Raw genomic sequence first — 17672 nt, forward strand, 5'->3', positions numbered from 1 at the left:
TGTGGAAGACAAATCCTGAGACCTTAGCTATGGCAACAGCCCCTAGTTCAAGGCACGGAGTCATAAGCAATGAGGCAGGAGGGGAAGGAAGGGCAGTGTCTTGGATGGGGGATTGATCCTTGAAGGTTAAAATATTTTAAGTACGCATGTGACATAGTCAGGATTGAGTTTTCAGTGGATCGTTCTGACCGGCAATGCGGAAGGTGCATTTGACAGAAAGAAGACTTGGGGAGAGAGAGAAGTTAGGAAGGTGTGGTAATAACTGAGCAAGTGTTGGGGAGGCCCTGAATTAGGGCCACGGTAGTTTGCATGGACAGGCTGAAATTGATTCCAGAAACAATTAGGCCCTCAGGATGGCATGAGTGGGTGTTTGGCTGGATAATTGCATGTTGCAGAGGGGAAAACAGTCCAGAGAACATAAGGTACTGGGTTATTCACATGGAAAGATAAAGAGTCCTGAAGATTTGAACGGTTTGTGGGAGTATGATCAGGTTTTGGACACTTGGAGGATAGTGGAATAGAGACGTCCAGAAGGCAAAGGGATAGCTAAGTCCAAAGTGAGTTCTGGGATGCAAATGGAGCTGTGTGAGTTGACAGCTGTGTTATGATTGCCGAAACCACGGGAGTCATTGGGATTATGCCTGGAGAAGCATAAAGTGGGGCGATCCTGGGGCTAGGGACCAGAGAACGCCATTTGTTATTTAGAAGAAGAGGTTCAGGCCAGAGAGAAGAACAGCCCAGTGCAGGGGTCGTAGAAACAGTGGATGTCCTGGAAATCTTCAAATAGGAATTGGTGAGGAGGGCTCATCGTTTGCTTCCCATTTAACCTGTGTCTTGTGTTACATTTTGGTTTTGGCATCGCATTTCTTTTTCTTCCTCTTCTTCTCCTCTTCCTTCTTTCGTGAAATGAACGTCTGCTGACACCGCATCAGGTGGTGTGCTCTTTCTAGCTCATGAGATGAATTGTTGGCAAATGCTACAAATCCAGACTTGATGTATTGCTTGGTTGATTGTCTGGACTTGAGAAAACGATAAAGAAAATGTTAATACCTGAGACTAAATGTCCACGTGGGTCGTGTCAGTAGCCGTTATGCTGTGAAGAGCTATGCCTAGACACATAGTTTTGTCCCCCTCCAGGGCGCTGCTTGGGAGTTATTTACGATTGTAGGACCGACTGCTGTCCGTCTTTAACCAGCCTCTCACTCTTTCTCTCTTGTTCTAGGTAGAGTTTCCAGTGGGAAATGTCATTCCTGGAGTCCTTCAAACGAGGGTTTCCATAGCATCTGGTCTCCCAAATCGTTGTCACCCTGGGGCTTTCATTCTCTTAATGATTCTCCTTTAGGTCCCCAGTTGCTGGCATTTCAGATCATCCTCATTTGGCGTTTTGATCTTTTTGGAGCAAAGCCTCAGGAAGCTACATCAATCAGAAAAGTTCAATCTAGATTTGTGTATTTCTGGCAATTAGACTGGTTGATCTCGTTGGATGACTCGTTTAGCTGCCTGCCACAAGGCAGGTTCAAAACATACCTTGCCTTCAGTTTCTGAAGTCATTGCTCCCTCGTCCGTAGTGTACAGACTTGATGAGGCTTTCTGCTTTGACTCATGGCTTAGGTGGTCTCTCTTCTTAATCTCCAGCTACTCAGCTTCTCCTTTAGATAACCAGTACTGCTAGTTTCCAAGTAAGATCGACCAAACCTTCATGTAGTTGTGACATGGTTTTCGGATTCGCTTTGTTCCCAATGCTTCGAGGATCCACTCTTTGGGCAAAGTGAAGATCACTGAGCTTTCGTCACTGTCTTTGTGTATCACGAAATACTTGTCCCTCTTTCTAAAGCTGGCAGGCAACCTCACGAAGCATTTTTTCCCCTTGAAGCCTGATCCTCCTTCAGTTTATCAAATCTATGGCATGGCCCGTATAATTTCTTGGTAAAAATAACTTGGGCTCTCTTAGTAATTCATGAGGCGAAGAAAAACAAGTCTACCATTATGACAGTAGGACTGATCCAAATCACGTGACCCTTGGATGGCTCCCTCACCCCGGCAGGCACCACCTTTAGCTCCCAGGGCTTTAACAGGAAAAGAAGAGGTCGGGAAAGCACCTGACCCGTCATCCCAAGAGCATCGCTGTGCCTTCTGGCATCCCTGAAGGATGACACTCTCCTAATGGTGATCTGGGTCATTTCTGTTGCATCCCAGAGTGCTGGGCCGGAATGGCTGGCCTCAGATTGGCCGTCTGAGAGGCCGAGAAAGAGATGGGGAACAGGCTCAAGCTAAAGAAATTCCTCCCTCTTCAAGCCCCGAGGTGAGGCCACTGATTGTTCTTTTCTGTGCCACAGCAACCCAGGCAAGAGAGAACCACTGCAGAGGCTGCCCAGCATTCCTCCAGGAAAGAGCATCAGGAGGGGACTCTTCCCTCAGGCAGCGGGAGGGCCCTGCTCACCAGTAAGAAGGTGTGGACCCTGAAGGTGCTTTCAGACTGACTCCTTCGAATTAGCAGTGATGTCAGCCAGGAGAAAGAGGGGGAGAGGGCCAGGGTCTTAGCTAGGGAGCCCTTCTCTACACAGTGTCCTCTTTATCACAGTTTTGGGCATCGGTGACATTATCGATGAGTTATTACAGTGAGTTATTTGTCCTTCCTATTGGTTTTTCTCCTTCGTTGTTATTTTTTAATGGCCGCACCTGAGGGCATAAGGAACTTCCTGGGCCAGGGGTTGGATGTGGGCCACGGCTTTGACCTGTGCCATGGCTGTGGCAACTCCCGATGCTTTAACCAACTGTGCTGGCCTGGGGGGTGGAACCTGCACCTCCGTAGCCCCTGCAGTAGAATGCTTAACCCACTGCACCACAGCAGGAACTCCTTAGGGTTTGTGCCCTTTAGCATTCACATGTCTTTTCCTTTCAAAAGTTTTTAGGGTCAGAATGTGTAACACGAGGAGTAGTCTCTGAATCCTGTAAATGTAGGATACGGTGTTGTTCGCATGTTTATCTATCATATCTGCAAATGTGAAGCTGTGGGGTGGGGGTGGGGCTGCCCCAGCCTGTGATCTTATGGCCCAGAAAACAGAGGGATGGTGCTGTCCTTTGCCGTCCCATGTAGGGAGCCATGTGGGGACCCACCCAACAGGGGACTGTCAGAAACTGGGAAATCTAGGTAAGTTGTTGTGGCTCTTTGTGAGTCATTGAATTGTCAAGAAATGCCTGGAGACCTGTAGGACCTGGGCAAAGGGGAAGTTAGTTTTAAATCTTTGGTGGAAAATGAAACAAGGCCTAAACGGACAAAAACTCAGCATAACCCAGCTGAATCCAGACTCGCAGTCGCCTTCTAAATGAACAGGCGCATGCAACGAAGGAGTTCCCGAAGACAAAGATCCCCAAGGCCACAGACGACAGGGCTCAACCAAAAAGGGCTCAACCAAAAAAACCCTTGTGTATGAAAAACCAAGCACTCACTTGGCCGGGGGGGTGGGGGGGGGCGCGGAGGGAGTGAGTCTGCGTCTTGCTTGCTCAGAGTCCCTGACCATTCAGTTTGTCAATAAACTGCCTGTAAGCTCATTGCTCCAGCCTGTGCCTCCTCCTTCCTCGCTGTTCTACCAGTGAAGGAAAACTGGGTGAACATTAAGAGATGGGGGGTTAGCAAAACCTGGTCTCTGCTATTGAGAGACACAAAGCTGGAAGCTGGGCAGGTGAAGCTGAATGGAGTAGTGAGGTTTACGTACTAGAGGCTTGGGAAGCTGGGCAGTGGGAGAGGCACCATCTCTGACCCAGTGGGAGAACAGCCCCACTGTCAAGGAATTTCTCCTCTTTCCTAACTGGCACATGACACTGGCATGGGGAATATGCGACACGGTCTCGGGTCAAACACTCTGCAGTTCCTGGGGAGGGGTGAGGAAGATCGTGGACCAGGAAGTGTTGTGATACCGGCATGAGTGTGGCAAGTCATTTATGAGATTGCGTGTGGATGGCGTTTTGGTTGGGAAATGAGGTCATCGTGCCCGTCCTGGGCTGCTCCCCCTGCGCCGTGCAGGGCTGCCTGGCCTTATAAAAGGAGTGACCGTCGTCCCAGCCCTACTCTCTTCCAGACACCAGTCCTAGACCTTCTTTGGAGCCTCTGGTGAGTACAGGTCTTAGAGGTCTTTCTTGGTCCTTGGGTGGTGGGATTTCACCTGAGAGTAGAAGGGACTTTATTTTCACCCCTCAATACTCTTTCTGGGGGAAAGAATACAATGAGGTTGGGAGGGGGGTACGGTTTCGCTGGTGTTTGGGAGGTGATGTGGAATGGGAGGAGAGCGATGGAGTCCAAGGCACCACCTTACCCTGAAGGAGAGAAACAGAGATGAGGTGCTGTGCTGGAGCACCCCCTCCCCCATTCGTTCCCACAGCCTCCCTCTCACGGCTCCATCCCAGTGAGCGGTGGGATTGGGCCTTTGCATTTCTCCTCAAAAGCTCAGCCCCACAGTCGGGTCGGTTAGCCCAGCAAGCAGGGCCTCATGGGAGCTCTGGGCAGAGATGTGTTTTGAGACTGGTGACCCTTTCAATAAGCGAGTTCTTCCTCTCCAGGTAAAATCTGTATTCACACTACCCCCCTGTGGGTGATTTTAGCCTTAGGAAGTGGTTGAATGTGAGATGAAGCAGAAAGGCCTGAGGCCTGAGGGTGAGAGGTGCTCAAAAGAAAGGGTGAAGATGGGCCACAAAATCCTTTTGTCTTTTTTGTTGTTGTTGTTGTTGTTATTGTTGCTATTTCTTGGGCTGCTCCGCGGCATATGGAGGTTCCAGGCTAGGGGTTGAATCGGAGCTGTAGCCACCGGCCTACGCCAGAGCCACAGCAATGTGGGATCCGAGCCGCGTCTGCAACCTACACCACAGCTCATGGCAATGCCGGATCGTTAACCCACTGAGCAAGGCAGGGACCGAACCCGCAACCTCATGGTTCCTAGTCGGATTCGTTAACCACTGCGCCACGACGGGAACTCCACACAAAATCCTAAAGGCTGTAGTAGGAATCCAAGAGAGTCCTTGGAGACCAAAGTGTTGGTGGCCCATTGGATTGTGGTGATCACTGTACACCGAGAAATGAATGAATCCATTGAGTCCTAAAAAAAGAAAAACCAAGTGTTGATGGTCGAGCTGACTGCTCTATGGACAGGACTGTCTTTGTGGTGACCAATGTTGTCTCACTGTACTTCAGGTTCCGTGAGTCCCAGGAACGATGTCTTACCAGCAGCAGCAGTGCAAGCAGCCCTGCCAGCCACCTCCTGTGTGCATACCCAAGTGCCCTGAGCCATGTCCACCCCCTAAGTGCCCTGAGCCATGTCCACCTCCTTGCCCACCTGTGGTGTGCCCAATTCCAGTATGCCAGCAGAAATGCCCACCCTGCCCACCGTGCCCACCCTGCCCACCGTGCCCACCGTGCCCACCCTGCCAGCAGAAGTGTCCACCCAAGTGCCTGTAAGAGCAGCAGACTTCCTCAGGACCATGCAACAACGGGATCCAGGCTCCTCTTGGTCCCAGGGCTCCCTCGTCCTCCCTTTGGCCATGGTGATAGACTGCATCCTTCTCAACCTCCCTCCTGGATTCACAGCTGACGGAGAAAAGGCTTGGTTCCCCAGGCTCATAGGATGTTGTTGGAAGAGCAGCAGCGTCATCGCCGGATGGAGCTCTGCCATCTGCCTGCCTGTGATCTGGGTTGTGACCTCCAGCCTCTGAGCGCTTCAGTGTGTCTCTTTTTCAGTTCTCCAATAAAGGACATGTTTCATGGTCAAGCTCTCAATTCTTCCTTTTGTTCTTTTTTGTTTGTTTTGTTTGTTTGCATGTATTGCTCTCCACTCTTCTGCCAAGGACAACAAACTCTTTTGAGGGGTCCTTTTCCTTCCTACTAAATCATTAGCATGAGGCTTCTCCAAGCTGTCTTCAGTTGGGTCTGAAATATGTTCTTTTGGATTTTTTACATCCAATCCTTCTTTTTTGTCATTGGTTTCCAACGGGTTTCTGCCTCTTTCTACCTTGTAGGCCCCTGAGAAGAAGGAACTTCTCTCAGCCTCAGTTTCCTTATCTGTAAAGTCTGGAAAGAATGTATGATTGCCGTGCGTAACCGATTGAACCACTGGCGCTCCCACAGGTGGAAAGAATGTATTCAACTCAGCAGGCTCATAGAAATTAATGTATTCCCAAGAGTTTCCTAATTATGTATCAGGTGCCAGGCAAGTGGTTAGGTGTTCGAAGAATGATGATGGGGCCAAGGTCCTTGTCCTCAGGGAGCCTACATTCTTGAGGGGATTACACACGCATACACACACACAGACCCACACACAGACACGTGTAAGACAAATAAGAGTTATGCTTGGGTGTATGTTAGAGACCATTGTTTTGAAAAGATCTTCCAACGAGGCGTTGTGGGCACCCAGTTGAATGAACAGAAGACTGAGCCGTGTGTGTCCTGGGGTTCATGCTTCCAGGGAGAGGAGATGGCAAGGGCAAGGCCAGAGCAAAGTTAGAGCAGAGAGAAGAGAGATGGGGTGTGGGCTGTGGGTGGGGTTGAGCAGCTGTGAAACATGGAAGTTCTTGGGCTCAAGGTGGACTTGGAGCTGCAGCTGAGGCTTAGGCCACAGCCACGGCCACACAGGATCCTTAAGCCACTGAGTGAGGCCAGGGATCGATTGATGACCCCATGTCCTCACAGAGACAAGGTCCAGTTCTTAAGCCTCTGACCCACAACGGGAACTCCTCAAGTGGATGTTTTGTTTTCGTTCCCTCCCTGCTCTCAGGGTGGAGGCCAGCAGGCCTGGACTTCCGGTGCTGAGAGCATCCAGGGAGGCCTTGTGTTTGTGTGGGTGGCGTCCGTGTCCCAGGGGAGTTGTGAGTAGGACGGTCCTTGTATCGGCTTCAAAGTCCACCTTTGTGCTTTCAGATCATGGTGCTGTGGGCTGATATGGGGGTGAAGGATGAAGTGACATGTCTGTGCTTGGGGGTCTTCAGCCCCGTGAGCAGGAGCCTGTGAGGAGGAAGATGGCAAACGGGTGATGTCACTGTTGGGCAGTTCTTGCTCCTCAGGGGAGCCGTTTTGTGCCCTGGAAAGACGCCGAGTCAGGGCTTAGGTATCCAAGAAGAGGAGGGTCGGTCCTCCCTTGTTGCTGCTGCCATCAGGGACCCTTCCCCAGGACTAGCATCATCACCATGGCCATCAACGACCACCAACACGACTGGAGAAAGAAGATTGGCATGGACGGCTTCTTCTCAGGTAAACAGCTAAAGCCCAGGTGCCGAGGTGAAATACCCGGAGAGGCTGGGGTGGTGGCAGATAAACGCCCAATACCTTCCTCACCATCACTGACTCGGAGTTTTCCATTTTCCTACATCAGAACCAGAAGTGAAACAACCCCGCAGGCAGCTCCATGCATGAGGTGGAACACAAAGCCAGTTCTCCCCGAGGCTGTCGGTGGAAAGGCTCTGTCTGGACACAGGTTAGGACTGGTTCTCTGGCCCTGTCTCATCAACCTACCGAGTGAGCAGGCGGAACGAGGGAGGTCAGACAGGGAAGGAGCTATTAAGGTTGTCACGTGAGGTCCTGGAGATGCTGGCCTGGGAAAGGGGAGCCGTGGGGGGTAAGAGTATTTGCTGCAGCGTCCAGACCACTGAGCCTCAGCGGGAGAGCAGAGCTGTGACTCTGTGCAGCTCTAGGGACAGAGGTTCTGCTAGACTTCAAGGTAGACCAAGGAAGCCATTTCTGGGAGGGGGAGAGATGGAGAGGGACTGGGATTTGGGGGGTTAGTAGATGCAAACTCTTTTATTTGGTGTGGATGAGCAGAGATCCCGCGGTACAGCGCAGCGTCCTAAATCTAACCACTTGTGATGGGACATGATGGAACCAAACATGAGAAAAAGAATGTATATCTATGTATATTTGTATAACTGGGTCCCTCTGCCATCCAGTAGAAATTGACCGAATATTGTAAATAAATGATAGTAATAATTTTCAAAAGGATGAGTATATGTCAACCTAAACTCAGTTTAAAAAAGAGAGAGAGAGAGAGAGAGAGAGATTTTTCTGAGTGAGATGCACCCCAGGGTGAGATTGTTACTGGTGGAACTGTGGGGCCATGAAACCTCCGCCTGAAGCTGAAGAAACGTCTTTAAAATGAGAATGTTGTTTCCAATCTCCAAACAAGGTTTTCCATGCATTCACGAAGACACATCAACAGGACTGAACGATTTTTATCCATCAGCTAGAGGATCGATTTCCCTCTCAAAGCACATTTCCCAGGCACTCTCACACAACATCTTTTATTTTTTTTCATCACAAGAACTTATTGTTTAGTTGTTGTTGAAGGATATTGTTGGATGGTTTGTCTGTTTGTTTTAGGTCCGCACCCGCGTCACAAGGAGGTTCCCAGGCTAGGGGTCGAATTGGAGCTACAGCGGCGTGCCTACACCCGATCCTTAACCCACTGAACGAGGCCAGGGATCAAACCCACAACCTCATGGTTCCTAGTCGCATTTGTTTCCTGGGCAGCACAACGGAAACTCCGAAGTGGAGATGTGAACTGAATGTGGAAATGGGATTTGGAGCTCTGGGCCCTCAGCAGGACAGAGACCCCAGTTCAGTACATGGAAGGTGCCTAGAAGGAGGAGACCAGACAGCGGGACCAGGGGAGGAGAACAGGCTGGGCTGAGGCCCGAGTGCCAAGTTCAGGGGATTTGAGGGCTTCACTGGAGGGTTCAAAAGGAGGCTGGAACCCTCCTCCGCATTTTCCCTTTGCTTTGGTATTGGTACCTACGGCTGCTCGCCAGCCATGTGAACACCGCAACCCTGAGTCCAGGGTCCTGGGACTGCACTATTCCTTGGGCTGACCTACCCAGGCCTCCGGCTCCTGCCTTGACTCTGGCACAGGATCCCACTGGTTCATGGGGGGCCCTGTACCAGCCACGGAGGCTCCAGAGTGCCTGGTTCAGCGGCAGCAGGAGGGCAGCGTTTGGATTTCTCTAGGCAGGTCCTCCCTCCATTCAACAGAGGACATTCTTTCCTTGGGATTGTGGAGATCTGTGGACACTGGGTCAGATGCAGTTTCCTAGCCTCGAATTTCACGAGGGAGTTTTTAGACGCTGTTGCTTTAGAAATGTCACTTCACACTGGGACCAATGCTCCCTTTTCCTTTCTTTCTGGTTTTTCTTTTTCTTTTTTCGTTTTGGCTGCACCCAAGGCATATAGAAGTTCCCTGTCCAGACATTAACTCTCCATCAGAACCAGAGCAGTGTCCCAGGCTGCCGCTGTGAGGACGCCTTAATCCTTAGCCACAAGGAGACTCCCCATGCTGCCTTGGATGTGAAGCTATGCAAAGCCTGCCTTTTCCCTGAGGATACAGGATTTCTGAATTCTGAGGAGCCTTTACAACATCTGTCCACCTGATTGCTAAACCCATTCACAAGTGGTGTAGATTCAACAGTGTTTAGAGTGAGTCCCACTCTTTGCTCTGCAAGTCTAGCAGCCTAGCTACTGGCAGGCTCAGGTGCCTGGCTGAGTCCTGGGGTAGTTACCTAATTCAAGAGGTGGAAGAAACTTGCACCTTAGGTTCTAAAGAGCTGAACACATCTTCATAACATATACTTGGAAGGAAGCTGAACTTTCTGGTTCTGGCTTCAGCACAGGTTGCATTCAAAGAAATACTAATCTGAAGTTGTTAAAAAAATAAACACCATTGCAACTTCAATAGTTGACACTTCGTTAAAAAGAGCAAACTGGAATTACACTGCAGCAAGAGACTTTAACATGCTTTCATATCCTCAAATGTGTATTCATCTCTGCAGGGCAGTGGCCTTTAACTTCTCTTTCACCTTCTCCCTCCCTCCCCTCCCCTCTTCCTCCTTCCTCTCCTGTCCTCTACCCTCCTCTCTGCATCTCTCAGTCTCTCCTCTCTTTGTCCCTCAGTCGCCCCTTTCAGCTCTTCAGAATGACTCAGTGTTTGCTCGTTTTGTGTCTCTTGACCATCCTGTCCCATGGCCCGTTCACCAGTTTTCTTCTGCAAATGATGTCCTGTCCTTCCTGGAGTTCATCCACCTGGTGCTTCGGGTTTTCCTTGAGGTCCCCTCTGTATGCATGTCAATAACACAGAAGGATCGAGTGGGCAGCGGGCAGTGAGGGGTGGTGTGTGGGAAGAGAAAGCAGTGTTTAGTTACATGAGATTTGTTTCGAGTTTCTAGAGCAGAGGTCATAAAACTTTCTCCTTCTTGCTGAGACCAGCTGAGAATGTGAGGGTTGCCGAACGGGTGCTCTTAAAATTAAGGTAAAAGTTACCGTAAAACAAGACACAGAGATATTCCTCCTAATGAAAAGTGGGAACCGGGAAACTCAAGGTCTCAGGGACCAAGAGCGTTGCCTCAAGATACCACACTGCTTTTACTGTGGTCTTGAGGATTATGTCACGTGAGGAAGGGGTTGTAGGGGCAGGATATAGGTTTTCTTTAAAAATTATTTTAAAAGTCCCATGGCTGGTAGGTGATTAAGCTTTTATTCTGACCTTTTGGCATTGAACAATCATTTGCATTGAGGAAGCTTGGCTCCAGCTACCTGTGCATAGCATTCTAGAGAATCACCGTTGATCTTCTGCAGACCATGTGCTGGTCTGCATCACCCTGGCGTGTCTAGTTTTGTACTTCGGTTCTTCTTGCCAATGCATATCCTTCTAATGACCCCTCATAAACCCTTTGGGGCCATGAGGCTCATCTTCCTCTTATTCTGTAGAGGACATATCCTGCTGTGCAAAGAGTGGGCATGCCTACTTGCACGGGTCCGGCATGCCTAGACCAATGCATTAGGTCCTCATTCAGCTGACCACATGAATAACTGATGCCTTCAGGTCTTTGTTCTTAAGCTTAAGTCATTTACCAGCCCTGTGACTGTTTTTCAAACAGGAATATGGGGTAAAGTAAGGCAGGACAAGAAGGAGTGTTCATCATAAAGAATAGAAGCAAAGAGGCTAAGAAAATATTGTGGAAACATGTCGGGCGATACCTGGTGCTTCTGGCTTTCCTTTAGGTCCCCTCTGTATCCACTTCAATAACACAGAAGGATCGAGGGAGCAGTGGGCAGTGAGGGGTGGTGTGTGGGAAGGAGGAGGACAGAGACAGCAGTGCTTATTACATGTGAGTTTTTTCCAGTTCCTAGGGCCGAGGTCAGAAAAGTTTCTTCTTCCCCGAACTCACAAGATGGCTGTGAAGCTCATGTACGATTAGACAATTTAGGAACTTAACATTATTTCTTTATTCCACCAATATTCATTCAGCACCTAAGGTGGTGCATGTCTTGGGCCTGTGTCCCAAAGGTGGAGAGGGGAGATGCAGGCCCCCTGTTCCAAGCCTGCAGGCCTTAGGGCGAAGCAGGTGAGTGGACAGGGCAGGCGCTGCGGATGATATGAGAAGCAAAGCTCCGAATGTCTCTGGAGACTCCCAGGGGCCACCCCTGTCCCTGGGGCCGGGCTTTTCACTGAAGTGATGGCTTTGTTGAGAGTCGTGTAGACATAAGCCAGGCCCAATTAATGACCAAATGCACTGAGGAGAGGTAAGGGCGATGTGTAAGACAAATCCTGAGACCTTAGCTATGGCAAGAGCCCCTAGTTCAAGGCACGGAGTCATAAGGAATGAGGCAGGAGGGGAAGGAAGGGCAGTGTCTTGGACGTGGGATTGATCCTTGAAGGTTAAAATATTTTAAGTACGCATGTGACATAGTCGTGATTTAGTTTTCAGTGGGTTTGTCTGACCGGCAATGCAGAAGGTGCATTTGACAGAAAGAAGACTTGGGGAGAGAGAGAAGTTAGGAAGGTGTGGTAATAACTGAGCAAGTGTTGGGGAGGCCCTGAATTAGGGCCATGGTAGTTTGCGTGGATGGGCTGAAATGGATTCCAGAAACATTTAGGCCCTCTAGCTGGCATGAGTGGGTGTTTGCTTGGGTAAGTAGCATGTAGTGGAGGGACCAAAACATCAGGAGAACTTCAGTTCCTGTGTTATTCTAATGTCAAGATAGATAATACTGGAGGTTCGAATAATGTGTAGGACGATGATCAGTTTTTGGACCCTTGGAGGATATTTGAATAGAGACGTCCCGTGGCAAGGGGATATTTAAGTCCAAAGTGAGTTCTGGGAGGCAAATGCAGACTGTGAGTCATCCTTTGATTTGTGATGGCTGAAACCTCAGGAGTCATTGGATTATGACGGACAGATAGGGGAATGTCCAGTGCCCAGTGCCCAGGGAGCCCCACCTGGTGTATAGAAGTTCAGACCAAAAAGAAGACAGACCTGGTGCAGGGGTGGTGGAACCAATGGCTGCCATGGGAACCTCCAAGTAGAAAGTTTAAAGGAAGATGGGATGATTAATGTGTCAACGTACAGGGAAGACGTCTCAAAAGATGAAAACAGAGGACCCGATTGATCTGACAGAAAGCTGTGATACACTTTAGCAGGAGAGCCTTTGGTGGAATGGTGGGTCTGAAGCCGGCTTGCCGCGGGATGAAGCATAAAAGAGATGTGGCACCGAGGAGGAGTGGCAAGTGTGGATAAGTCCTCGACACGTATGGGATGGAGGGATGAGAGATACTGGACTGAAACCACATAGGATCTCAGACCCAAGAGCTACCTCTTAGAGCAGGAGGGAGAGGAGTAACCAGAAAACGTCGGTGGCCAACAAGAGAGCAAAGCTCTAGGGTAGGTGAGAGGGGAGAGGAGGCCACTGGTATGGGTGGATGGGTTAGCTCCGTGCAAAGATGCTTGTGTGTATTTGTGCTTCCCAAGATCCATGGTTAGTCAGACAGGGAACGACAACCGTCATATGGCATCACTTATATGTGGATCTTAAGAAAGGACACAAGGGAGCTCAGCTGCCGAAGAGAAACCGACTCACAGACTTTGAGGGCAAACTTATTGTTACCCAGGGGCACAGGGGAGGGCGGAGGGATGGCCTGGGGGTTTGGGATGGGCATATGCTCACTGAGGTATAGGGAATGATTGGCCAACAGGGACCTGCTAACATCGTTCCCATATGCTGTGACAATCGATGTGGGAAAGGAACCTCAAGGAGAAGGGATGTGTGCGCATGTACAACTGAATCACCTTACTGTACAGCAGAAGTGATCACTACATTGTAAATCAACTATGCTTCAATCAAACTTCCAACAATGGAAACAAAACATCTCCTGGCTAAAATCAAATCAAACAGTACAAAGGTGTTGGAACGAAAAGTGGCAGTTTCCCCTTCTACATCTCTCAGTTCTAGCTCCAGTCCTCAGGGGAAACTGAAGCAGCTGAAGTGTTTTCTTTGTACTTTTTTTTTTAGAATATCATTGTTATTGGTGGATTAGAGACAAGAAATCATTCTCCATCCCAATGAAAAAAAGCTTTCATTTCTTTAGGATTCACCACGTTGATTCATGTATTCACCTCCAGTATTAAGACAATACAAGGAAGCTGACAAAGACAGTTCTTTGGCATTGATTTTTTAATACACTTTAATCCATCCTGTTTAATTACATTCAAAAAAATGTTCATAATCCAGGTCCTATTCTTTTCAAAACAAGGACTCATATTTGATAATGACGTGTACACGTTTAGAGATATTTTAGTTCAGCTCCTTTCAACAAGGACTTAGAAGTGGCACTGTTAATTTCCACACATTTTCTTCTCAGACACACGTCTCATCAGGCTCCCTTGGCTTGCTCTTGACGTTTGACAAATAAAAAGACAAGTGACAGTGGAGCAGCATCCATCACCAGGGACAGAAGGAGAAGAGTCAGTCTGGGAGTCTTGGTTTCACTCTGGCAGTTAATTCTGTATTTCATGTCAAAAGAATACATTAGAAATACCCTAGAACTTCCTACTTACTGGCACAGCATAAATACCAAAGCCATTCTGTGTTTCTGACATCAGGAGGTTTTCTTGCAAGCTAAGAATAGATTTAACACATATAAATCAAAATCAAATTCCCTTCTTGTGGTTAAGACGCATTAGGCAAAGTCTTGCCTGAGTGGGCAGATGGCAGGTACAGCATTGACTTTGGGCTAAGGCTTGAGGCAGCTCCTTGGCCCTATTTACATCTCCACTAGTTGGTTTAAACACAGTGTTTAACCCTGTTCTATATGACGTTTAAAAGAGTCCATAATTTTCCTTAAACATGTGTGGAAGTATTTTCCAGAGAAGGAAGCCAAAGAGTAGAGAAAAGTAGAAGAATGGCCTAATGGTGACACTTTAACTCTGTAGGTTTGAATCCAATGTGGTTTTTAAAGTGTTTTCATTTATAATAAAGGATTTTCTATGTTTCAGGAGAAGTCCAAATTTTCCTATGACAAAATTTACTTCACATGGAAAGATGGCCATGATACAATGCTAAGTAAAAAGAGTAATGTATTAACTCTTACACACTTTAGTCTTAAAAAAAATTGAGGCTATGTATATAAATATTTGTATGAAAAACGATCTGAAAGGACTCGCCATACTTGGTTGACAATGCAACTCTAGGAAATAGCAATGGAGCCAACAGGGCTTTTTTCATTTTGTTGCATACATTGCGTATTACTAGAATTTAATAAAGTACTGTCTGTCTCACTTTTACAATTTTTTGAAAGCCAATGAAGATTAAAGATAAGTCAATATTTATCTGGGCTTCAAGTTGAAATGAAAACAGAAAAACATGGGAAAGTGCTTCCCTCTTCACAAGAGATTCCTTGACTGTGCCTGCCACTAATGTAGGAGGAGGAACAAAATACATGGGTCTAATCCACCAAAGTAACTTCTTAGGGTTCCTAAACACATACCCAGTAGAATGGGGAGGTGGGGAAGGGAAGATCTTGAGGCTTTTGTTCACAGGTGGGAAAACTAAGTCCTCAAAAACTGAAATGACTCGGTACATAGCAAACAGTCAGCTAGGGATGACCCGTTTCCTGAACTCATCCAACACACTTTACCTCACCCAGGCCTTTCTAGACCTGAAACCAAACTGTTCTAATGTCTAGGAAGTGTCCACTGGCTTCCCTGAGAATAAGAAAATGTACTGGATGTACCTGATATTTTTTATTTTACTATAGAAACCCTTGAGGAATCTTTTTTTTTATTTAGAGGATAGTATGATTTTTTTATAATTTATTTTTTTCCCCACTGTACACAAGGGGATCAAGTTATCCTTACATGTGTACATTTTTCCCCCACCCTTTTTTTCTGTTGCAACATGAGTATCTGGACATAGTTCTCAATGCTATTCAGCAGGATCTCCTTGTAACTCTATTCCAAGTTGTGTCTGATAAGCCCAACCTCCCTCGTCTCCCATCAGGCAGCCACAAGTCTATTTTCCAAGTCCATGATTTTCTTTTCTGTGGAGAAGTTCATTTGTGCTGGATATTAGATTCCAGTTATTAGTGATACCATATGGTATTTGTCTTGGTCTTTCTGGCTCATTTTACTCAGTATGAGAGTCTCTAGTTCCATCCATGTTGCTGCAAATGGCATTATGTCATTCTTTTTTATGGCTGAGTAGTATTCCATTGTGTATATATACCACCTCTTCCGAATCCAATCATCTGTTGATGGACATTTGGGTTGTTTCCATGTCCTGGCTATTGTGAATAGTGTTGCAATGAACATGCGGGTGCACGTGTCTCTTTTAAGTAGAGTTTTGTCCGGATAGATGCCCAAGAGTGGGATTGCGGGGTCATACGGAAGTTCTATGTATAGACTTCTAAGGTATCTCCAAACTGTTCTCCATAGTGGCTGTACCAGTGTACATTCCCACCAACAGTGCAGGAGGGTTCCCTTTTCTCCACACCTCCTCCAGCACTTGTTATTTGTGGACTTATTAATGATGGCCATTCTGACTGGTGTGAAGTGGTATCTCCTGGTTGTTTTGATTTGCATTTCTCTTATGATCAGCGATGTTGAGCATTTTTTCATGTGCTTGCTGGCCATCTGCATATCTTCCTTGGAGAACAGTCTATTCAGGTCTTTTGCCCATTTTTCCATTGGTTGATTGGCTTTTTTTGCTGTTGAGTTGTATAAGTTGCTTATATATTCTAGAGATTAAGCCCTTGTCCGTTGCATCATTTGAAACTATTTTCTCCCATTCTGTAAGTTGTCTTTTTGTTTTCTTTTGGGTTTCCTTTGCTGTGCAAAAGCTTGTCAGTTTGATGAGGTCCCATGGGTTTAATTTTGCTCTTATTTCGATTGCTTTGGGAGACTGACCTGAGAAAATATTCATGATGTTGGTGTCAGAGAGTGTTTTGCCTATGTTTGATGGTGTCCTGTCGTATATTTAAGTCTTTCAGCCATTTGGAGTTTATTTTTGTGCATGGTGTGAGGGTGTGTTCTAGTTTCATTGCTTTGCATGCAGCTGTCCAGGTTTCCCAGCAATGCTTGCTGAATAGACTTTCTTTTTCCCATTTTATGTTCTTGCCTCCCTTGTCAAAGATTAATTGACCATAGGTGTCAGGGTTTATATCCGGATTCTCTATTCTGTTCCATTGGTCTGTCTGTCTGTTTTGGTACCAGTACCATGCTGTTTTGATGACTGTGGCTTTGTAGTATTTCTTGAAGTCTGGCAGAGTTAAGCCTCCTGCTTGGATTTTGTTTCTCAGGATTGCTTTGGCGATTCTGGGTCTTTTGTGGTTCCATATAAATGTTTGGATTGTTTGTTCTAGTTCTGTGAAAAATGTCATGGGTAATTTGATAGGGATTGCATTGAATCTGTAGATTGCCTTGGGTAGTATGGCCATTTTTACAATATTGATTTTCCCAATCCAGGAACGTGGAATATCTTTCCATTTCTTTACATCTTTTTTGATTAAGGTTTTATAGTTCTCGGCATATAGGTCCTTTACCTCCTTGGTCAGGTGTATTCCGAGGTATTTGACTTTGTGAGGTGCAATTTTAAAAGGTATCGTATTTTTGTATTCCTTTTCTAATATTCCATTGCTGGTATACAGAAGTGCGACTGACTTCTGAATGTTAATCTTATAGCCTGCCACTTTGCTGAATTTATTAATCAGTTCAAGTAGTTTTTGGGTTGAGTCCTTCAGGTTTTCTATGTATAGTATCATGTTGTCTGCATACATTGACAGTTTTATCTCTTGTCTTCCTATATGGATGCGTTTTATTTCTTTTGTTTGCCTAATTGCTGTGGCTAGGACTTCCAAAACTATGTTGAAGAGCAGTGGTGAAAGTGGGCATCCCTGTCTTGTTCCAGATTTGAGTGAGAAGGCTTTCAGTTTTTCCCCATTGAGGATTATATTTGCTGTGGGTTTATCATAAATGGCTTTGATTATATTCAGGAATGTTCCCTCTATACCCACTTTGGCAAGGGTCTTGATCATGAATGGATGTTGGACATTGTCAAATGCTTTTTCTGTGTCTATTGAGATGATCATATGATTTTTACTTTTTTTTTGTTAATGTGGTGTATGACGTTGATTGATTTGCGTATGTTGAACCATCCTTGTGAACCTGGGATGAACCCAACCTGGTCATGGTGTATAATTTTTTTTTGGTATGTTGTTGGATTCGGTTGGCTAAGATATTGTTGAGAATTTTTGCATCTATATTCCTCAAAGATATTGGGCGATAGTTTTCTTTTTTGGTGGTATCTCTGCCTGGTTTTAGAATGAGGTTGATGGTGGCATCAAAGAATGTCTTTGGGAGTGTTCTATCTTCTT

General features: G+C 46.8%; 1 protein-coding gene across 1 annotated transcript; it reads left to right on the forward strand.

Annotated features, from left to right (window-relative positions):
* On the forward strand, positions 3882-5755 carry LOC110260467. The gene is made up of 2 exons (XM_021090795.1): positions 3882-4111; positions 5186-5755. Exons 1-2 carry the CDS (start codon positions 3978-3980, stop codon positions 5580-5582), a joined length of 531 nt encoding a protein of 176 aa, XP_020946454.1. The 5' UTR covers positions 3882-3977; the 3' UTR covers positions 5583-5755.

The sequence above is a fragment of the Sus scrofa genome, chromosome 4 (genome assembly GCF_000003025.6).
Source record: "Sus scrofa isolate TJ Tabasco breed Duroc chromosome 4, Sscrofa11.1, whole genome shotgun sequence".
Taxonomy (NCBI): domain Eukaryota; kingdom Metazoa; phylum Chordata; class Mammalia; order Artiodactyla; family Suidae; genus Sus; species Sus scrofa.

Excerpts from the sequence above, each read along its gene's own strand:
- LOC110260467 (XM_021090795.1), top strand. The coding sequence starts at position 3,978 with ATGAGGTCATCGTGCCCGTCCTGGGCTGCTCCCCCTGCGCCGTGCAGG. Across the intron at positions 4,112-5,185 it reads GACCTTCTTTGGAGCCTCTG|GTTCCGTGAGTCCCAGGAAC; the intron begins GTGAGTACAGGT and ends ACTGTACTTCAG.